At 41.2% G+C, this 23,859-nt stretch overlaps 1 protein-coding gene across 1 annotated transcript in view; it reads left to right on the plus strand.

The window, feature by feature from the left end:
* Positions 1-23,859, plus strand: part of MTX2 (metaxin 2) — a 142,862-nt gene that overhangs the window by 96,905 nt on the left and 22,098 nt on the right. Inside the window, exons 5-8 of the mRNA XM_073633848.1 lie at positions 5,670-5,746; positions 13,021-13,113; positions 17,645-17,683; positions 18,159-18,284. Coding sequence (XP_073489949.1) covers positions 5,670-5,746; positions 13,021-13,113; positions 17,645-17,683; positions 18,159-18,284 — 335 coding nt within the window. The remainder of the gene's footprint in view (positions 1-5,669; positions 5,747-13,020; positions 13,114-17,644; positions 17,684-18,158; positions 18,285-23,859) is intronic.

Genomic DNA, 23,859 nt, shown 5'->3' on the forward strand with positions numbered 1-23,859 from the left:
TTTCTGGGCAGCGGGACATGCAACACCATCTCTTTTAGCTTTGCTACAGTTCACAATACTACTTTTTTCAAACCCAAACAGATCCTCACAAGCGCAAGAGTAATCTTTCCCTGTCCACAATTTACCGCACTCACCCCTCCAGCGCTCACGGCGTCGCAGCCTTCCCGTCTTCTCCTCCTGGCTAACCTGGTCTTCTTTAGATCTGCCTTCTTTTCTGATTGGCAGGGAGGAGAAGCCAGAAACCAATAGCAAATATTGATTTGCTCGTATCACAAGTGGGAGGGTTCGTAGCACAACCTTTTTCAAGCCAATCATGTGCTTGGAAAAAAAAAGACAGACCTCATAGAAAGGCATTAGTCCGGCATGCAAACTAGGGGGGCGGCACCCCTGCATCCCTTATGGACCGGCCACCACTGTATAAAAGACCTGCAATTTTTCCATTTCTGTAAATTTGTTAAGATGCGTTTTACAGAGTAAATCTTTCTGTCTTTTATACAAATTTCCTGCAATCACCTATACATCTGTGTAGCACTTTCAACCAATCGCACCTGGGCTTTAATTCATTCCATTGGCCAGAATAATAATATATTCTAGTCATTGAAATAAATTAATGATCAAGCCCTAAATGCGCCTAAAGCTTTTTCCGCCCAAACTCTGCTGCTCCTGGAAGCACTGGCAGTGGGGTTTTTCTGCCTTTAAAAGCCCCTGCCACTAAACGCTGCTAAAAGCCTATGTAGGGGAGTGTAGTGGTAGGGGGGAAAAATGGCTGATGCCCCTAGAAGCAGCTGCAAAAACGTCCAGTGTGCATGAGGCCTAAGCATGCTGTCTGTGTTAGGTAGTATTGTGATTTGCAGTAGAGCCTTGATTGGGCTTGGCCTCCATTCCCCAGCCTTAATGATGCATACACATCCACTACTTAATGAGGAAGTAAACTTCCTCTGCTGACATTTACCTATATCTTTACATATATATCAATATATTTACATTGCATGCAGCCAGTGACATCACTGGCGCATGCGCTCTGAAGGATCGGCCATGGGTGCCGTTGCTTCTGAGCCCCATGCCATAAACGCCGGCTCCCACGCGGAGTGACGTCATTGCGGCTCCCGCCAGTCACAGCACAGGAGCCCACGGACACAGAAGAAACTTCAGGGAAAATGTCAGCGGTGCGTGGGCGCTGCTGGAACAGCTTCGTTCTAAGGTAGTATGCATTGCATACTATGAGCTACTAGCTCATTATGCCTTTGTCTTACAGGGTTTTTTTTTCTGAGGTTTACAACCTCTTTTGATGGCCCTATAATCTATTTTTCATTAAAGGAAGCTTGTTTGGCTGTACTTCTGTGGATCACAAGAGTGAAGTTTGTTCTTCACTCCTGTGACCTGTTTTTAGCAGACAGCAGGCTGAGGTCACAGTGCTGGTCAAGGCTTGGGCAAGATCGTGACCATATGGTCGGGATCCACCCACATACCTGGATCGGCACATGACTCGGCCGCTCCAATGAGCGCCTGGGGGGGGGGGGGGGGGTAGAGCAGAGAGCCAGTGACTGTCAGTCACCAGTTCTCTGCTCATGGAGCTGTAAGAACTGAGCGATCAGCGGTGTTTGATCGCTCGGTTCTCAGTGTTAGAGACGGCGGGGGACAGATGCAGCATCGGACTGATGCTGCATCCAGCTAGGTAAGTATGACTCTGCAATAAAAAAAAAACTATAATTCTCTTTTAAAAATGTCTTATTGTGTTTTTATGCCTCCTTGTAACATCCTCCACAAGCTCCTGAGCCTCTCCTTTTTCCTCCACGCTTCTGTTTGTTTGGAATGAGCAGTGCACGTTAGTTGCGGTCATCTGCACTGCTGTGTGCACACTACCAATCTCATAGTCCATAGTCAATCACCGGAGTGAGCAAGAGAGGGTGCCGATATTTCTTATATACAGTGGGACTGCAGAGAGCTAACTTAGCCACTCTCTAACAGAAAGTCATCTCACAGCAGCTAAAGAAAGGGGATTTGGAAATTTTGAGGAATCTGAGAGCAATAGAAGTTACTTTTTGAGTTAAAGCGGTTGTAAACGTTTATTTTTTTTTTATTTTGATAGGAAATGGAGTTAGACCATGCTAAGGTGATATTAATTAATAAATCCTGCCCTACTGCTATCTGATTGAGAAATCTCAATGTAAAAAATGTGTGAAGGAGAGACAGCGCTGTGCCCAGGTGTGGGCTAAACTAATACATCCAAAAAAATATAAATAAGTGTAACCTAACACAATCCTATATTCTCTATCTAATAATTTGTAATGTGATGGTGGTAATTCTACCTGAATAATATAATAGAAATGTACTGTGATGTGTGACCACACCAACACGTAATAAAAGAGCGGGTAACTAAACCCACATAACCATCCACTTAAATCTGTGTATATCTAACCACAAAAACAAGAACAAAATTCAAAAGTCCATAAAGTGTCCCAATGATGTAGTGCCAAAAAAAATATTATTTGTAAACATATGTATCAAAAAAAGATGAAACTTTGTTCACTCCCACAAGTGTAATAGCAGATTCTTCATATATTGTATCCTCCACCTCTTATGATTGAAATCACTCACCGATATAAGTGGCTGGTGATAAGGAACCAGCAAACACGCATTCTCTCTTAGCAGGGTGCAAAATTCTGCAGATCTGCAATAGATGATGATCTCCTCAGATGCAATCAATCTAGACATTCAACGGGTAAATTCCTTTCCTTCTCAAAGTGTAATGGTCTGTAAAACCAAAAAGATAGTCGCTTCCGACTCTCTTCCACAATTATCTAAACGGTCTCTCCAGAGAGGTGTAATCGGAAATAAAAGAAAAGCACAGCATAGCATAAAATCCTTTAAAAAAAAGTTCCTTATTTATTTAAACCACATAGCACTCACATTTAAAAGTATATCTATTCAGATCTCACGATCCCACGAGTAGACATCCAGTATAGCATGGTAACGATGCCTCCAACAGCTCACCTTACGTACGTTTCGTCGATAGACGTCCCCACGGGAGAATGCATGTTTGCTGGTTCCTTATCAGCAGCCACTTATTGATTTCGATCATAAGCGGTGGAGGATACAATATATAAAGAATCTGCTATTTACACTTGTGGGAGTAAACAAAGTTTTATTGAACCCTTTTTTTATACGTATGTTTACAAATAAATATTTTTTCTGGCACAATTTTTATTGGCACTACATCTTTGGGACACTTTATGGACTTTTGAATTTTGTTCTTGTTTTTTGGTTAGATATAGATATACATAGATTTAAGTGGATGCTTATGTGGGTTTAGTTACCCACTCTTTTATTATGTGTTGGTGTCATCACACATCACAATATATTTCTATTATATATTATTTTGATAGAATTACCACCATCACCACCATCGCTTTCTTGGCTCCTCATCTTCTTCGTGTGCCTCCATAGGACGTCACTTCCTAAAGTGGCACTGGTGCAGGCCCTCTCCTGTACCTATGGCTCCCATTGATACAGGACTTGTGTAAGTATTTAGGGAGGGGGAGAGGAACAGCTACTGAAAAATGTTTTTTTTTTTTAACTCAAATGCATAGAATGCATTAGGGAAAAACCTTTAGACATTAGAACCACTTTAAAAATAAATACCTGAAAATATATATTTTTTAACCTGTTTAGAGTTTATTGTCACTTTAATGCTGCTAGTGTGAGACCGATTTTAGACACTTGTATGTAAAATTGATTTGAATGGTGACATAACTGGATAAAATGTTGTTTTGTATAGCTAACTAGAATTTTGCCTTAGGCCTAGCTCACACGGGGCATATCAATGTGTGCCACATGCGAGGGCTATGTTTACCCGCACAGGGTTGCACAGGTGTTCCATGTAGATGCTGAGACTGCACAGACACAGATACAGCTCCCAATCGTGCAAGTAAACTTGGCCTTCAGACGGGGCACGCATTGATACGCCCCGTGTGAAGGAGGCCCTAATTAGTCTACTTGTAACGGTAGTCCTCTTTAGAGGGATATTGCTGCACACTATGAAGTATAAAAAAATCTCATTATGTATGATGGTAAGGCTCAACTATAAAAGGTGCAGGGAGTTCTCCTGTCCCCAGGCTCCTGAGGTTATGGGTCTCCATCAGCTTATCTTCAATGTGTCCTAATACTGTGTGTAGAGTTAAACTCTTGTGTGAGTTTCCTGGATCTGAAAACGTGAAGTTATTTTGGAGACACTTGCATTTTCACCGATGGCTGTTTGTGAACTGCACAGGGGTGTCATTTAAATATATGAGTATTTTAGGAGCGTAGAAAGGAAATTTGGCAGCCATGTGCTGACTATAGATAGTAGTGCTATAAATCCAGGATTTCTCTATACACTTTATCACACAGGGAACACTAGTTTCCAGGATGACATTTTAGTAACCAGCTCTGCATTTTTTATACAATAAAGCCTCATATTTTATTATAATATATATATTATTATTAAAAAAGTCATTTAGAATTAAAAATAAAAATAGGAGGCTGTTGACTGAAATGATCAATCCTCTTTGTATTTTATGTATTTATTTATTTCAGGTACTTATATAGCGCCATCAATTTACGCAGCGCTTTACAGATACATTGTACATTCACATCAGTCCCTACCCTCAAGGAGCTTACAATCTAAGGTCCCTAACTCACATTCATACATACTAGGGACAATTTAGACAGGATCCAATTAACCTACCAGCATGTCTGGAGTGTGGGAGGAAACCGGAGTACCCGGAGGAAACCCACGCAGGCACAGAGAGAACATGTAAACTCCAGGCAGGTAGTGTCGTGGTTGGGATTCGAACCAGCAACCCTTCTTACTGCTAGGCAAAAGTGCTATCCACTACACCACTGTGCCGCCCAACACCACTGTGCCGCCCAGTATGAGATGTAAATGGGAAATTTTCAGGTTTGCATCAGTGCCCTGTGGCTTTTGATTATATATCTGGCATGGTGCACTACCGATTACAGCAGAAATGTCTATTATTGTATTGCGACCTGGCTGGCAGGATTTATTTGTTTGATTCTTTATTGTTCTTCGTGGATTCAGAAGAAGAAAGCCTGTTCTGGATTTTGCTGCCTACTGAAGCTGACTACAGATATGCAGATCAGACGAGACTGTGAATGCTAAGAAAAACCATTATGATTTCCTTTTCTGTAGTCGGGACCTAAAGGGGTTCTCCACTTTCTATATGAAAAAACTTCAATTGTCCTTGACGCTGATAGAAGAAAGGAACTGTTTGGGACTGCAGTGCATCTAAAAAAGCAGAACAAGTGTTCTAATAAGCTTAGGGTTAGTTTTATAGGCATTGGAACTGGCTAATGGCCTGGAATTGAGGGGGATATATATGGAGTAATCCCCTTCAGTGAGCATTAGAGGCTGCATAAGGTTTCCCTTCTTCTGACAAATAGCAGTTCAATAAGTATTTATTTATTATCTTGTTATTTGTACCATGCTTTTTCCAACCTGTGGCTTAAATGATATCATGCTAGTAATGAAGAGACCTAACTAACCACAAATGTGTGGCTTTTTTATTTCTGTTTATGGCTTTTTAATATTACTTTCAGTGTCTTTTTTTTCTTTTTTTTTTTTTTTAATTTATTAATTTTTTTATGACCTTTTTTTTTTTTTAACTTAGGAAAAGTTCCTTTTATCCATGTTGGGAATCAAGTAATATCAGAACTGGGACCAATAGTACAATTTGTGAAAGCCAAGGTAAGGCTTCCAAGAGAATGCACTAAATGTGTGTGATTGTGTAAAGGAAAGAGGAGTTCTGGACGGTTCTTTTTTTTTTTTTTTTTACCTTTTTTTTTTTTTTTAAATATGAAATTACCCCTGTGACAGTCACTGCTTGGTCTTTACAATTCGGCCATCCTCAAAAGGGTCCCCTATTTGTTATTTCTGCAACATTTTTGACTTGCTTTGATCTCTTGATACATGGCGTGGCCATCCTGACTGTGGGCATCTGATGCCTGCTGGGACTCTCTTCCGGGAATAGGTGCATGCTGGCTACCCAGCATGCATCTCCCGATCTTGCACATGTGCAGTGGGAATGAAGCACGCCCCACTGTATTCCCGTTTGAAAAATGGCGCCTATCTCCGCCTAGCATGGCGTCCTTTCCGGTTTTGAAATAACGCAATGCTATCTGCAGGGGATGCCCATCAACTCCTGGGATTGATGGCACAGCAATCCCAGGAGCCAATGGAAAAGCGGAAATTACGTACCTCGCCACGGCCAGAAGTACAGCTTCAAGAGATCATAAAAGGTAGAAAACGACAAAAAAAAAAAAATATGCACGTATGTGTGTATATATGTGTATGTGTATATGTATATATGTGTATGTGTATATATATATATATATATTCATTCTCCAAAAACAAGTGGGGGTGGGAGCATCATCTGTTAATCAAGCCATAGTTGTGATTTAGGCTGGAACTGCGCTTTAAGACTTCTGTTGCTGAGCTCCCTCAGAAAATGCTTGGTGCCTGGCAGTAGTACTGATTCTGGGACTTTTGAACAAATGACCTATAACAAGCATGCATTGAATGGAAGTCAGAATTCTTATGCCCTGTACACACGGTCGGACATTGATCGGACATTCCGACAACAAAATCCATGGATTTTGGCTCAAACTTGTCTTGCATACACACGGTCACACGAAGTTGTCAGAAAATCCGATCGTTCTGAATGTGGTGACGTAAAACACGTACGTCAGGACTATAAACGGGGCAGTAGCCAACAGCTTTCATCTCTTAATTAATTCTGAGCATGCGTGGCACTTTGTGCGTCTGATTTGTGTACAAACGATCGGAATTTCCGACAACGGATTTTGTTGTCGGAAACTTTTATACCAATCTCTCAAACTTTGTGTGTCTGAAATTCCGATGTAAAATGTGTGATGGAGCCCACACACGGTCGGAATTTCCGATAACAAGGTCCTATCACACATTTTCCATCGGAAAATACGACCGTGTGTACGGGGCATTAGTCTGCATGCTTATTCAAAGTCAGTGATTCAGAAAGAATCGAAGACATCGGACCAGCCAGGCAACTAGCATGTAGAGAAACAAGTTAGTTATGGGAGCCTCTAGGTTTCTCTTAGCACAGGTTTACTTTAAAGTGTAGGTCTGCAGAAGTTTAGATAAGTAAAACTGGTATAAACCTGCTATGAGACTGTAGGTTGATAGGTAGGTGATAGGTTATTGACAGAATAAAGAATTATGTGCAACCAGGAGCAAAGTAGATACTCTGAGTGCCTCTAAACGCACATACAGTAAACGCGTGTAAGCGTACATACATTTAAACACAAGACAACCTGATCTGGGAAGCATAAAGTTTGTTCTATCCTCCCAAGTCCTCATACACATGGATGTTTAGCAGCAACGTGTGTGCTGAGCCGTAAAATCCTTGGCACTTTTTGGCACCCGAGGATCCGCACATGCAGTACATAGCCACCAATACAATTAAATGGTTGTATGTGGTTTCTGTATTAGCATTTACCCACACATGCGTGTGCAGAGAAGCGTCATACATGTATGCGCAGGAAAAATGGTGATGCAAAAGCCAGCAGCGTTTACCCATGCACTGGCACATTCCGCTGTTCACTGTTCTGGCTGTGTGTGTCGGCTTTCTGGGTGCCAGGAAGATTTTACGCCTCAGCACACAAGAGCTTCTGAACGTCTGTATGTACATGAGGCCTAACTGTTAGGCCTCATTTACACTTGTGATGCCCTAAGAAAAGCGAACGACGCTGGATTGCTTTTTAGAGGGCAGCTGGCAGAAGACCTGAAGCTGATTTGTCCTGGATGCTTATTTTAACAATTGAAACCCTTCGTATATCTGTTGCAGTGGGATCCTAGTCATTTAAATGGCTCACATTTGGTGACAATACTGCTGCAGCATGTGTACTATCCCCTCTGGTTGCCATGTTAGATTATGGATGGTGATCAGGGGGAGGTAAAAACTGCGGCTCAACTGCCTATTTTTACTGCCCCCAGCTGCCAGTGTGAATGAGACCTTAGACAGTTTTTTGGGGGGGACCAGGTTTTTTAATAACTGCACTTTACAAAGCATTTAGCAGAAGTTAAATGCCCTCCATTATACCAGGGCATTAAAGTTGGGAACATAAGTGAAACATCTCACCCCGTCAGTTCAGATACATATAAGAAAGAAATCAACCAACCAGCTTCCAGTCATAACTGAAATATTTGTTTTTGGTGGAATGATGCTTAAAGGAGTTGTAAACCCCCAAGGTTTTCACTTTATTGCATTCTACGCATTAAGGTGAAAAACCTCCTGTGATGCAGCAGCCCCCCAGAGCCCCCCTTTTTTACTTACCTGAACCAGTCTTTCCAGTGACGAGGACGAGCACCCCAGCTCCAGCCGGTGTCTCAGGTCCTGATTGGATAGATTGATAGCAGCGCAGCCATTGGCTCCCACTGCTGTCAATCAAATTCAATGACGTGGGGGGTCGGGGCCAAGTTCTGCTGTCTGTGTCAATGGATGCAGCAGCAGGACACGGGAGCGTGCCCGCAGGAGTGCCCCGAGGGAGAGCGGCTGTCCAACGGGGCACTCGAGAAGAGGAGGAGCCAGGAGCGCCGCTCAGGGACCCCAGAAGAGGAGGATCGGGGCCACACTGTGCAAAACCAACTGCACAGAGGAGGTAAGTATGACATGTTTTCCCTTCCACAATCTGTCAGAGTGTCTCCAAATTTATCCACTTTTAGGCGATCCCTGAAAACGTTCCTCTTCAGAGAAGCCTATCCTGCCTCCATCTAACAACTGCACTATTTTCTCCATTAGCTCATCCCCCACAGCTATTACCCTTTTGTATAACTTGACCCTCCCTCCTAGATTGTAAGCTCTAATGAGCAGGGCTCTCTGATTCCTCCTGTATTGAATTGTATTGTAACTATACTGTCTGCCCCAATGTAAAGCGCTGCGTAAACTGTCGGCGCTATATAAATCCCGTATAATAATAATGTTTGTTAGTTTTTTTAAACATACGTTTACATATCCTTTAAAAAAATCTGGATTTTGTGAGCCTGAATCCACATATAGTCTTTATATAACAAAATACTGCTGTATATTATGCAGTAAAATAAAATCACTGGACAAGTTCTGTCTGTAGATATTATAGTAAAAGCATTGGAAAGCATCCAGGCTGGTCTAGGGATATTCTGTCAAGCTGAATTTATAACCCTAGTAAAGGGCCACTCTGCATGACGTGTATCTATACCACAGGCTGCCTAATGGCTCCACTGAGACACAGCAAATACCTGGAATTTGTTACATATATCTCTGTGATTGCAGTGGTGAGATGGCAAATGCATACATTTACATTTAAAGTATATTTATTTTCACTTTTGCAGCCAAAATTTGAGACCCCCACTATGTGTGTTATATGTTCCCATTCACACTGCATACCTAAAAAAAAATATATATATATATATATATAAAAATCTTATTTCTAGGTGTTTCTTTGCACCAGGTTCATACGTAGAAATCTGTGGGCAGCTTTTATTGTTTAGAATAGTTTATAATGTGCAATTAGGTGCAGACTGAGGGACAGTTTTTTTTTTTAAATGTGTATTACCATACAATACAGTGCTGTACAATGTACCACCTGAGCATTGAGATCTTTTATCTCTTCTAGTTTACAACTGATAATGGTATATGCCAGCACAGAACAGACAGAGTTATGATAGTAAACATACCTCCCCAGCTTCTCCAGTACTATTACATAGAAGAGGAAAACTAAGTAGATTTTTCTTTTTTTTTTTTTTTAGTAAGCAGCAATTTTTAATATTTTTAAGTTGCTTATGTGAATGTGAGCATGTAAGATATAGTCAGGTCCATAAATATTGGGACATTGACACAATTCTAATCTTTTTGGCTCTATACACCACCACAATGGATTTGAAATGAACAAGATGTGCTTTAACTGCAGACTTTCAGCTTTAATTTGAGGGTATTTACAGGTGAACGGTGTAGGAATTACAACAGTTTGTATATGTGCCTCCCACTTTTTAAGGGACCAAAAGTAATGGGACAGATTAACAATCATCCATCAAACTTTCACTTTTTAATACTTGGTTGCAAATCCTTTTGCAGTCAATTACAGCCTGAAGTCTGGAACGCATAGACATCACCAGATGCTGGGTTTCATTCCTGGTGATGCTCTGCCAGGCCTCTACTGCAACTGTCTTCAGTTTCTGCTTGTTCTTGGGGCATTTTCCCTTCAGTTTTGTCTTCAGCAAGTGAAATGCATGTTCAATCGGATTCAGGTCAGGTGATTGACTTGGCCATTGCATAACATTCCACTTCTTTCCCTTAAAAAACTCTTTGGTTGCTTTCGCAGTATGCTTTGGGTCATTGTCCATCTGCACTGTGAAGCGCCATCCAATGAGTTCTGAAGCATTTTGCTGAATATGAGCAGATAATATTGCCCGAAACACTTCAGAATTCATCCTGCTGCTTTTGTCAGTAGTCACATCATCAATAAATACAAGAGAACCAGTTCCATTGGCAGCCATACATACCCACGCCATGACACTACCACCACCATGCTTCACTGATGAGGTGGTATGCTTTGGATCATGAGCAGTTCCTTTCCTTCTCCATACTCTTCTCTTCCCATCACTCTGGTACAAGTTGATCTTGGTCTCATCTGTCCATAGGATGTTGTTCAAGAACTGTGAAGGCTTTTTTAGATGTTGTTTGGCAAACTCTAATCTGGCCTTCCTGTTTGAGGCTCACCAATGGTTTACATCTTGTGGTGAACCCTCTGTATTCACTCTGGTGAAGTCTTCTCTTGATTGTTGACTTTGACACACATACACCTACCTCCTGGAGAGTGTTCTTGATCTGGCCAACTGTTGTGAAAGGTGTTTTCTTCACCAGGGAAAGAATTCTTCGATCATCCACCACAGTTGTTTTTCTGTGGTCTTCCAGGTCTTTTGATGTTGCTGAGCTCACCGGTGCGTTCTTTCTTTTTAAGGATGTTCCAGACTGTTGATTTGGCCACACCTAATGTTTTTGCTATCTCTCTGATGGGTTTGTTTTGTTTTTTCAGCATAATGATGGCTTGCTTCACTGATAGTGACAGCTCTTTGGATCTCATATTGAGAGTTGAACAGCAACAGATTCCAAATGCAAATAGTACACTTGAAATTAACTCTGGACCTTTTATCTGCTCCTTGTAAATGGGATAATGAGGGAATAACACACACCTGGCCATGGAACAGCTGAGCAGCCAATTGTCCCATTACTTTTGGTCCCTTAAAAGTGGGAAGCACATATACAAACTGTTGTAATTCCTATACCGTTTACCTGAAAAAGGAAAAAGGTTAGAATTGTGTCGATGTCCCAATATTTATGGACCTGGCTGTATATAAAGTAGTTGTTATCCTAATTTGGCTTCAAAAGTGTAAATGCCCTATAAGTTAACCTTTCCAGTTGTTTTGTATAATAATGTATGGATGTGAATTTGTTGCCTTAAAGGAGGATTCTGACCTAATGGAAAATATTTTATTGAAATGATTTGGTCTTAAAGTGATATTAAATGTTTTACTTAACAAAACCAAAAAAAACCAAACATGTTATGCTTACCTGCTCTGTGTAGTGGTTTTGCACAAAGCAGCCCCGATCCTCTTCTTCTCGGGTCCCCCCGCCAGTGCTCCTGGCTCCTCCCCCTTGACCAGTACCCTCACTAGCAAGCCTCCAGCTTAAGGCTGGCCATGTGTTAAGCAACTTTCTTTCCTTCAACCAGGGATTGAAGGAAAGACAAATCACTTGATTCCCATATCAACACATTTAGTGTTGATTGGGGAATCCCTCCCACTGAGGTATTGTGTTCTGACAGCGGGAAGGGAAGTATCCCCGCTGTCAGAGTACAATGATTACTGCTGCCGCTATAGCCGGCAGCAGTAATCGTACAAAGAAAAACCTCACGCGCTGGTTGTACTGAAGTAGTCTTTAATATTTATTTATTTTCATTGCAGGTACTTATATAGCACCGTCAATTTACGCAGTGCTTTTCATCTAAATTGTACATTCACATCAGTCCCTGCCCTCAAGGAGCTTACAATCTAAGGTCCTTAACTCACATTCATACATCCATATATATACTATACTGTACTAGGGCCAATTAAGACAGGATCCAATTAGCCTACCAGCAAACTCCAGGCAGGTAGTGTTGTGGTTGGGATACGAACCAGTGACCCTTTTGCTGCTAGGTGAATGTGCTAACCACTACACCACTGTGCCGCCCATATAGATCAATTTCAGTACAACCTACCTGCCCATAGATGGATCAAAATTCTTCTGGTTCCTGCTAAATTGGCTGAATTTTGATAGGTCTATGGCAGGCTTAAATCTTGGCTAACAATTGAATTTGGCATGAGGTGGACCTATGTACTCAAGTTAATCAGCGAATCCTGCTGCTTTTGGCTGGATTGGGCAGTGATCATTAATATTTGTATGGAAGCCCTTCATGATTGTTGCATTAAGACTCTCAGAAGAAACAATTGATCTAGCAAATTCGAGAATCTCCCCCGATTAGGACTATTTTCCTCTGATAAGCACCACTGAGAACATCTGTCAACGCAACCTAAATCCTCTGCTTTCCCTCTGAGTAGCAACAAGCATTAAAGTGCAAGAACCAAGAAAGTAATAGATGTCTGTAGATATGGTTGGTGCATTTGTTTGGTTTTTATTGCTTTTTTTAAAATTATTTTTTGGTGTGAGATCTTACAACTTGGATTCCAAGATAAAGACTGGTGCAGTGCATAAAAATCTTCTAACACACAATAAGCTTAAGCTAATACTTCAGTTTTGTGGGGAATTACCCTTTAGGACTTAAAGGGTAATTCCCCACAAAATTGAAGTATTAGCTTGAGCTTAAAGCTTAAGTGATTAGGTGTCGATGTTAATGTGAGTTGTGTTAAAGACCACCCTATAGTCAGTCATTGGCTTTCTCCCTACACAGGGCCATTCCCTCAGTGACGGCTTGGATGAAGTCCAGAGAGCAGAGATGAAAGCCTACATGGAACTGGTTAATAACATGCTTTTGACAGCAGAGGTAACTATGCCACTTCATTTTATGTTATCACTGTTAAACCCATGCCCATGCTTGGTTAAGAGTGGTTTCTCTATCTATTGCATAGTGAAAAAGGAACAGTGTGCTCCAAACGGTTTCCAGCCCAACTTGAGTGCTGGGCTATAGCGGATGGTGCCACAGAAATCTAGAACATCAGATCTCAGCATCGCATCACGAGTTTAGAGCAGGGATATGCAATTAGCGGACCTCCAGCTGTTGCAAAACTACAAGTCCCATCATGCCTCTGGGTGTCATGCTTGTGGCTGTCAGAGTCTTGCTTTGCCTCATGGGACTTGTAGTTCTGCCACAGCTGGAGGGCCGCTAATTGCATATCTCTGGTTTAGAGCCAAATATTATTCACAATTAAAGCAACGTTTCAAAGCATCAAACCCCTTCATCATGCAAACAGTGACTATAGACAGATATGTGATCTGCTAATCTCTTGATGAAAATGCTGACATTCCAACCAAAATAAAATCTAAGAGAAATATAGAGACTGTCACTGCTGACCATTCCTGAAAAATGTTGGTTAACCCTATCTTTCTGGTCCAATGGCATTACAAGTGACTGATCTGTATTGAGTATGCAGATCAGCAGTTTTGATTTTGCTGCCTGTTCAGGTGAAGACCCCCAGTGGCAGCCTTTATATTAGACAAATATGTGAGCCATTGTGCTGAAACATTGCTTACATTTTTAACAATAAATGGTTCTAAGCTTATGATGTGCTGTTAAGATTCGATGTTTCTAGATCAGGGGTCTCCAAACTTTCTAAACAAGGGGCCAGTTAACTGCCCTTCAGACTTTAGGGGGCCAAACTGTGGCCATTGGGAGTAGAAATTGTCCTGGCAACAGTGAGAGTAAACATTGCATCTTTGCGGTCTGTGGGAAGAATACTGCCCATCATTCGTATCAGTGGAATGAATAGTGTCCCATCATTGGTGTCATTGAGAGGAATAGTGCCTCATCATTGGTCTCAGTGGAAAGAATAGTGCTCCATTATTGGTGTCAGTGGGAGGAATAGGGCTCCATCATTGGTGTCAGTGGGTGGAATAGTGCCCCATTGTTGGTGTCAATGGGAGGAATGGTGCCTCGTTGTCAGTTGGAAGAACAATGTTCATCATGAAATCATTGAATATAATTTTTTTAAGAAATTCACCTAATTAGTACCCAAATATGTCTTAATATTGGCTTCCTGTACTCTTCTGCACAGTATAATGCAGACTGGAAAAGGGAATGCCAGCACTGTACGAAAGTCAAGCTCACTGTATTGCACTATACCAGTGGTCTCCAAATTGTTGCCCAAGGGCCAAATGTGGCCCTTTGCCTGCTTTTATCCAGCCTTTAGGGCACTATTCCTCCCATTGATACGAAGTATTATTTCACCCACTGACACTAACAATGGGGCGCTATTCCTCCCTCTGATATCAACGGCAGGGCACTATTCCCCCCACTGACACCAATGATGGGGCACGATTCCTCCCACTGACACCAATGATGGGGCAAAATTCCTCCCACTGACACCAATGATGGGGCACTATTCCTCCCACTGACACCAATGATGGGGCACTTTTCCTCTCACTGATACCAGTTATGGAGAACTATTCCTACTGACACCAACAATGAGACATTATTCCTTCCACTGACACCAATGATGGGGCATTGTTTACTCCTATTGACGCCAAGACATACTCTCACTGGCCATAGTTTGACCCCCTAAGTCTGAAGGCCAGTAAACCAGCCCTTTAGAAAGTTTAGAGACCCCTGCACTATACTGACGGGGAGGGGGGGAGCAGTGTGAGCAGAATTTGGTGATTCCTATTCGTTGTCCAATCATCTAGCAGAGGATAGCACAGTGACCAAATTGTATTGCTTAAAAAGAGCTGAGAAAAGTGGTCATCTAGTTATGCTGTGTAGTGAGGGTGGGGAAGGTGGCGACTCACAGGATTGACTGATCAGAATTACAGATCTTTCGGCAGGTACAGTGAAAAAAAAAAGTATTTGATCACCTGCTGATTTTGCACGTTTGCCCACTGACAAAGTAATGATCAGTCTATAATTTTAATGGTAGGTTTATTTTAACAGTGAGAGACTGAATACCGAAAAAAAAAAACCCCAGAAAAAACGCATTTCAAAAAAGTTCTATATTGATTTGCATTTTAATGAGTGAAATAAGTATTTGACCCCTGCAAATCATGACTTAGTACTTGGTGGCAAAACCCTTGTTGACAATCATAGAGATCAGACGTTTTGTGTAGTTGGCCACCAGGTTTGTACACATCTCAGGAGGAATTTTGTCCCACTCCTCTTTGCTGATCCTCTCCAAGTCCTTAAGGTTTCGAGGCTGACGTTTGGTAACTTGAACCTTCAGTTCCCTCCACATATTTTATATGGGATTAAGGTCTGGAGACTGGCTAGACCACTCTAGGACCTTAATGTGCTTCTTCTTGAGCCACTCCTTTGTTGCTTTGACCATGTGTTTTGGGTCATTGTCATGCTGGAATACCCATCCACGACACATTTTTAATGCTCTGGCTGAGGGAAGGAGGTTCTCACCCAAGATTTGACAGCACATGGCCCCGTGCATGGTCCCTCTGATGCATTGAAGTTGTCCTGTCCCCTTAACAGAAAACACCCCCAAAGCATGTTTCCACCTCCATGTTTGACGGTGGGGATGGTGTTCTTGGGGTCATAGGCAGCATTCCACTTCCTCCAAACACAGCGAATTGAATTGATGCCAAAGAGCTTGATTTTGGTCTCATCTGACCACAACACTTTCACCCAGTTCTCCTCTGAATAATACAGATGTTCATTAGCAAACTTCAGACGGGCCTGTACATGTGCTTTCTTGAGCAGGGGGACCTTGCGGGCGTTGCAGGATTTCAGTCCTTCACGGTGTAGTGTGTTACCAATTCTTTTCATAGTGACTATGGTCCCAGCTGCCTTGAGATCATCGACAAGATTTTCCCATGTAGTTCAGGGCTGATTCCTCACCGTTCTTATGATCACTGAAACTCCACGAGGTGAGATCTTGCATGGAGCTCCAGACTGAGGGAGATTGGCAGTTATTTTGTTTCTTCCATTTGCGAATAATCGCACCCACTGTTGTCATCCTCTCACCAAGCTGCTTGGCGATGGTCTTGTAGCCCATTCCAGCCTTATGTAGGTCTACAATCTTGTCCCTGATATCCTTGGACAGCTCTTTGGTCTTGGCCATGGTGGAGAGATTGGAGTCTGATTGATTGTTTCTATGGACAGGTGTCTTTAATACAGGTAACAAGCTGAGATTGGGAGCACTCCCTTTAAGGCCCCTTTCACACTGCCGCGACTTGAAAGTCGTGCAATTTTGCAGCCACGATTTTAGGGAATGCCTGTGTAAACATGATGTCTATGGACCTCAACTCGCATCAAATTAGGACCAAAGTAGTACAGGGACTACTTTGAAGTTGGTGCAACTTGAAGTCACACAGATATGAATGGTTATCATTGGGAATCATGAGGTATGATCTGTCATGCGACTCTGATGTCCAAAGTCACAGGAAAAGTCGCACAAGTGTGAAAGGGGCTTAAGAGACTGCTCCTAATCTCAGCTCGTTACCTGTATAGAAGACACCTGGGAGTTAGAAATCTTGCTGATTGATAGGGGATCAAATATTTATTTCACTCATTAAAATACAAATCAATTTATAACTTTAAAATGTGTTTTTCTGGATTTTCTTGTTGTTATTCTGTCTTTCACTGTTAAAATAAACCTACCATTAAAATTATAGACTGATCATTTGTCAGTGGGCAAACGTAGAAAATCAGCAGGAGATCAAATCCTTTCTTCCCTAACTGTAATGCCCCGTACACACGATCCGAAAATCAGACGACAGATCGTCCGACGTTTTCCGCTTACTAGTCGCAAGTAGAAATTGAATAGGTTACTAAAGTCACGAAAATTCTCGTACGACAGAACAAAAAAATCGGAAGCGATGTCATGTGTCGTAGTGTATTTGTATTGTATTTTCGGAGGACAACTGTACTGACTATACGAAAATCGTACGATCTGGCATCGTACGAGGAAAATATTCATGCTTTTCCGATCGAATAATATCGGATGAACTGTTGTGATCGGCTCTTGAAAGCTCTGTACTAACGACCTGATTATCGTACAATCGCGTCGAAAGCGGTATTTTTCGTCCGTTTTTCGGGTCGTGTGTACGGGCCATAAGTCAGGTAGGCCCTCACATTACACAACTAGTGGCAAACCCAGCATATCTGATAGAGCAACAATCTGTGTGTGATGTGAACACCTTCATTTTTGGTAAAAGATAATTCAGTAGTTGGATTGGTCTCCAGACGTCCAACTTCCATCTAATGTCTTTGGCTTGGAACATTTCTGTTGCTGTTCTAAAGTCCTCTTTACTGGACCTTGTCTGAAAACAAAGAAAAACACGTTATATTTGAATGCATTTCTCCCTCTGCCTTCTCTCTTTGTACATGATCTTTTTTTGTACTGTTTATTTTCTTGCAGTTATATATTCAGTGGTGTGATGAAGCTACACTAGAGGAGGTGAGTGACTCCAAAGCATTTATCTTGGTTAAAATTTAATGAGAAAACACTTTTGCTCACAATTGTTGGTCCCTTCTCATAAATGAAACATTGAGGTTTTATGCCATTAGTTGATACAGTGTGTTTTTTTTTTTTTGCTGGCACATACATTTTGCAATACATCTGGCAAATTTTAATATAGCTGTTAGCCATTTTATATATATATATATATATATATATATATATATATATATATATATATATATATATATATATATATATATATATATATAAATATAAGAAATATATATATATATATATATATAAAATATTATTTATTTATTTAGAATAAGCAATGTTTAAATGGAAACATTTACTGCTGCAGGCTATGATTTTCATTTGGGAAATATCCATTGTGGATAAATGCAGCTTATTAGGCAGTGCTGTATGTTTTCTTCCTGTGTTTGAGGTTCTTGTGGTTTTTGTGTTTACGCAGATCACTCAGCCCCGGTATAGCTCACCGTATTCATGGCCTCTCAATGCAATCCTAGTGCTTCAAAAGAAATGGGAAATTAAGAGGAAAATGAAAGCCATTGGGTGGGCCGGGAAGACACTGGAACAGGTGAGTAGAGGAGTTGCTTTCCCATACTGCATGCTAGGAAAAAAAAAAAAAGGTGATATTCAAAAAAAATATCAATGAGGATCTACAAGGTGACGTAACCCATATGAGTATGGATTTTCTAAAGCCAGATCAGTGAAACAAATTCTGATTGTCAGCTTTGCATTACCGAGCTTTACTTCTCTTTGGCTTATTAAATATGCCTGAACATGTTTGTAATTGTAGTTTATTCATTTTAAAGAGAATCTGTCTTGAATAAATATGCGAGAGTCCTCAGATGAAAGCTTACATTCTTTGATTTGTGTGAATAACCGTTTCAAGGCATTGACCTTTACAGTAAACCTCTGGCCTGGCTATGGACATTCAGGTATTTTTATATTATAAGTAGTAAATGACCTTTCAACAAGCCATCCCAGACTTCTGGAGCTGCAGGCAAAATGAAGCAATTCCTCCTCAAAAGTCACTGCAGAAGCACTAAAGACTTTTCAGGAGCTCAGCTCCCTCTGCTCCCCCTCCCTGCAGTGACTCAGCCTTCAAGCTTTCTAATCAGCATTGTAAACATAGAACAGAGAGAGAGAGTAGCAGAGTGAGCTGAGCTGCTGAGAAGGAATGAATTCAGTACTTCTGTTGTGAAAAATTTTTTATTTTTTTTTCAGAAGAAAATCTGCTGTGAAAAAAAAGTTGAACTAAACCTTATCTGAGCACCACAAACTGAAAAACGCTACTTAATTCATTTTTGATATTCAAAGAAAACTTACCCATCCATGTATCCATGCTTTATTTTGTTGAGAAATCACTTTGAAAAACACCCCCTAGCATTCCTAGCTGCGTTTGTCTTGATTAAGGGCAGTTGATTCATGTAGTATTTACTTCCTGGAATCCCTCTGCCCTTAGTTCAGACATGCAGGCAGGAGGGTGTGCTTAGCTGAGAAACCATTCCTCCCCTCCTCCAGATGAAAGAGAAAAAAAAGCCCACGAAGACTTTTGGGATGTATGACATCATTTTGGCTTAGGCAATGGTAAAAAAAAAAGGTTAAAGCTAGAAAATATAATATACCTACCTATCTATTTACTAATGTTAGCATCATACGGATTAAAACTGGTTAATGTAGATTGAGAGAGTTTAGTTATGCATTAGGGAGGAATTACTCCACAGTAACTGTAGCTACATTGGTCAGTGAGGGATTGCTATAAAGCTCAATTACTGCCTTTCAAAGACCTTAAATGGCCTTTGCCTAGTCACAGGTTTACTTTAACTTGTTATTCTTTGGTGACATTAATTACTTGAAACTAGTGAGTAATTCAAGACATTGGGAGCTTACTTTTGATGCTTGCTACACATGTATAATTCTTCATAAATAATGCCCAACCTTCTACTTGAACACAAATTATATTCCACTTATATACATCATCATGGTACATGTGTGAGCCCCATGTGCTGCATTGTAAGTAAAATTGTGCTGTCATTGTTTAATTTCCATCTTTTTGTTGAGTTTATATAACAAAGAAGGCCCCCAACAATGGGGAAGAGTGAACAGGCACTTGGGTACATATATCATCAATGTTGTTACACAATCAACCATAACAAGGCTTTCAGCTTAAGCATAAAGAAAGTTATGACTATGACATAACAGTGTATTGCAGAATAAAGGAGTGAACAATATCTAATAAGGTTGTGTTACATAACCAGTATTTTAGGCTACTGTTTTTCTTGTACACAGTGTAAATAAGGTACAAAAAGGTTGAAGATGTTCAAGATCTCCAGGAGAAAGATCTTATTTTTTTTATTAAAAAAAAAAAAAGGAGGGTGTGGTGGAAGTTAAGGAATAGATAGACATGGAGTGCAAGTGAGAAGCATAAAGCAAAAATGAATGTAGCTGAGGTACCTAAGTGGTACTACAGTAGACCCTCTCCAAGTACCAAAGCCACGGTGGCCAGGTTTTATTGAATTTAACTGAATGCTGGTAAGGGCACACACAAGTTTATCATTCACCATTATCCCGTTCAGTTTCTGTGTAACTTATTCAATTGGTTCCAGCACCTGGCTTGCAATATCTATAAGGCTCATTAAATCAGGTGTTCTAAGATCTTGTTGGCCATAGGAATTCCTCCCCTTGTTTTAATACCTATCTTAAAGTTACCTATAGACCAGAGGTGACAGTTGTAGACATTTTTACTTAGACGGAAGAAGATAGTACAGTGGGTCCGCTTTTTTATTGAGTTCAATGTTAACCACCCTAAGGGCCAGTGCACACTAGTGCGATGCCGGACCAAACTCGTGCAGGACGTGTTTTTTGTCCGCACCAAAATCGGATCACATGGATGTTCACACCCATGCGATCCGATTCTGAAAATCGCACTGCGTTTTGCAAACTGATTGCGGGGTTTCGTTAACATACATGCCGTAATTGGTTCACGGTTTGCGATTTAGATGTACATCTAGTGTGAACCAAGCATGAAAGAATACAACATTGTCAATAAGCCACTTTGTTTAAATTTCCCTGTGCAGTTTGACATGACACACCTTGTGATCACCCTGGGGATGCTTGAGTACTGGGAGATGTGGAGATGCAGGCATGTCATATACAGAAAGTCTTGCAGACCTTTACAGTTTGACCTGTGCTCAGGGCTCTATTTACTAGCCGCTTCAGCCCCGGAAGATTTTACCCCCTTCCTGACCAGAGCATTTTTTGGGATTCGGCACTGCGTCGCTTTAACTGACAATTGCGCGGTCGTGCGACGTGGCTCCCAAGCAAAATTTAAGTCCTTTTTTTCCCACAAATAGAGCTTTCTTTTGGTGTTATTTGATCACCTCTGCGATTTTTATTTTTTGCGCTATAAACAAAATAAGAGCGACAATTTTGAAAAAAACGCATTATTTTTTATTTTGCTATAATAAATATCCCCCAAAAATATATAAAAAAAAATTTTTTTTCCTCAGTTTAGGCCGATCATATTCTTCTACATATTTTTGGTAAAAAAAAATCTCAATAAGCATTTATTGATTGGTTTGCGCAAAAGTTATAGTGTTTACTAAATAGGGGATAGTTTTATGGCATTTTTATTAATATTTTTTTTTTTTTTACTAGTAATGGCGGCGATCAGCGATTTTTATTGTGACTGCGACGTTATGGTGGACATGTCGGACATTTTTGACTCATTTTTGGGACCATTGTCATTTATACAGCGATCAGTGCGATTAAAAATGCACTGATTACTGTGTAAATGACACTGGCAGTGAAGGAGTTAACCACTAGGGGGCGGGGAGGGGTTAAGTGTGTCCTAGGGGAGTGATTCTAACTGTCAGGGGGATGGGCTGTGTGTGTCATTACTCTGATCACAGCTCCCGATGACAGGGAGCAGAGATCAGTGACACTTGTCACTAGGCAGAATGGGGAGACGCTGTTTACATCAGCATCTCCCCGTTCGTCCTCTCTGTGAGGCGATCGTGGGTATCCCCGCGGCGATCAAGTCCGCGGGACCCGCGACCCGACTCACGGAGCTCCCAGCCGGCGCGCGCGGAATTCAAATGGACGTACAGGTACGCCCATTTGCCCAGCCGTGCCATTCTGCCGACGTACATCGGCGTGCGCCGGTCGGGAACCGGCTAGAACGACACTTACAGGCCAGTGCCTAGGGCAACTGAACTAGAGGAGGCAGCACCAAACTTCAAAATGTACAAATTGTGGCAAATTTTTGTTTATTTTGTTTCCATTTTCTCTCCACCTCTGGACAATAGAGAACTGTATGGAGAAGAGAGAACAGGGAATATCAAGAGGAGTCCGAAGGCTCTTTATAATTAAAAAAAAAAGCATTAGCTATCTCTGCTTTTTCTTGTTTGATGATCTGTAGCTTTGCATGAACCGCGCACCAAATGATGCTTCTAATGCCCCATACATACGGTCGGACATTGAACAGACATTCCGACAACAAAATCCATGGATTTTTTCTGACGGATGTTGGCTCAAACTTGTCTTGCATACACACGGTCACACAAAGTTGTTGGAAAATCCGATCGTTCTGAACGCGGTGACGTAAAATACGTACGTCGGGACTATAAACGGGGCAGTAGCCAATAGCTTTCCTCTCAATTTATTCTGCGCATGTGTGGCACTTTGTGCATCGGATTTGTGTACACACGATCGGAAATTCCGACAACGGATTTTGTCGGAAAATTTTATAGCAAGCTCTCAAACTTTGTCATAGGAAATTCCTATGGAAAATGTGTGATGGAGCCTACACATGGTCGGAATTTCCGACAACAAGGTCCTATCACACATTTTCCATAGGAAAATCCTATTGTGTGTACAGGGCATTGCAGTGCATTCTTCCATTAAGTTTTACTAAAATAATAACATGACGCAGTGGGTGGAGCTTGTGACAAAGGGTGCCATCGTTCAGATGTACCTAGGGCAGCATAATGTCTAAATACAGCCCTGCTTAGTTGTAAAATAGGTATGAACTGGATGAAAATCATGCATGATCATGAACTTAGTGTATTTACACCCAAAAACAAGTATCTTTTTACTTTTGCACCTTTTAGAATTACTTTAAAATTGTAGAAAATGTAAAATAGGCTTTAATTTCCTTTACACAATCTTGGTATAAACAGAGACCCCGTGTACTTTGTTTTATTGAAAAATGACCTTACCTGCTGACAGATTCCTTTTGTGCTAAACACACACACACACACACACACTTACTCTATTATGTATACATTGTACAAGAAGGATTGCATTCTGTGCGCACAGAGCGGGGCGGTTATAGACTTCAAAGGCTCCTGTGCAGAAAACCATTAGGTGCTAACCACTGCCACCCATATCCTTTTCACAAGAAGATAATTACTTTTAAAGTTCTGATCCTGCCACCTAATATCACTTAAAGCTGAACTCCAGAAAAGGAATAAGTCCTTCCTTGCCACGAGGCTGTGCCCGCACTGCAAGGACCAACTGTTTGTTTGTTTATGCCTAGAGGAGAGAGTGCAGCAGATTTACTTACTTAATCCTACACTCCCAAAGCTCCCCACATTGCTAGACTGGGCCCTGCTGCCTTTTTTTCCCTGCACTCTGGTCGTCTAGGTCTTCTGATGTCAAGGTTGATCCAAGGACTACTGACCTGCATTGGATGTGAGGACCCCAAGGGACAGTCCACTGCTGGTGAAAAACAACATTTGCCATGGTGGCAGAAGATCAGGTAAGTAAATCTGCTATTACTGTCCCTAGGCTAAATGAGTAGTTAACCTTTGCAATTCAGGCACTGCCCACTGAAAAGGAGAACTTTTTATTTTTCTGGAGTTCAGCTTTAATGCTTCCTATGCAACAGATGTGCCCTAGGTATACCATAGAAACAGTCTTGGGGCACACTAATCTGATCTGTCTGCACTATTTGCTGCTAAGAGCTCAGGCTTTACCTGCACTACCTTTATAGGCCACCTTCTATTTTGGGGCGCCATGATGCATCGCAGTCATTACATTTAGATCAAGTGATATTTTCTCCCCTATCCTAGGATAATTCTTAGTATATTCTAGGATAGAAAATGTTCTAACACGACTGTTCAACTTTTCTAAAGATTTTAAGG

This window comes from Aquarana catesbeiana, linkage group LG06, assembly GCF_042186555.1.
Source record: "Aquarana catesbeiana isolate 2022-GZ linkage group LG06, ASM4218655v1, whole genome shotgun sequence".
NCBI lineage: Eukaryota > Metazoa > Chordata > Amphibia > Anura > Ranidae > Aquarana > Aquarana catesbeiana.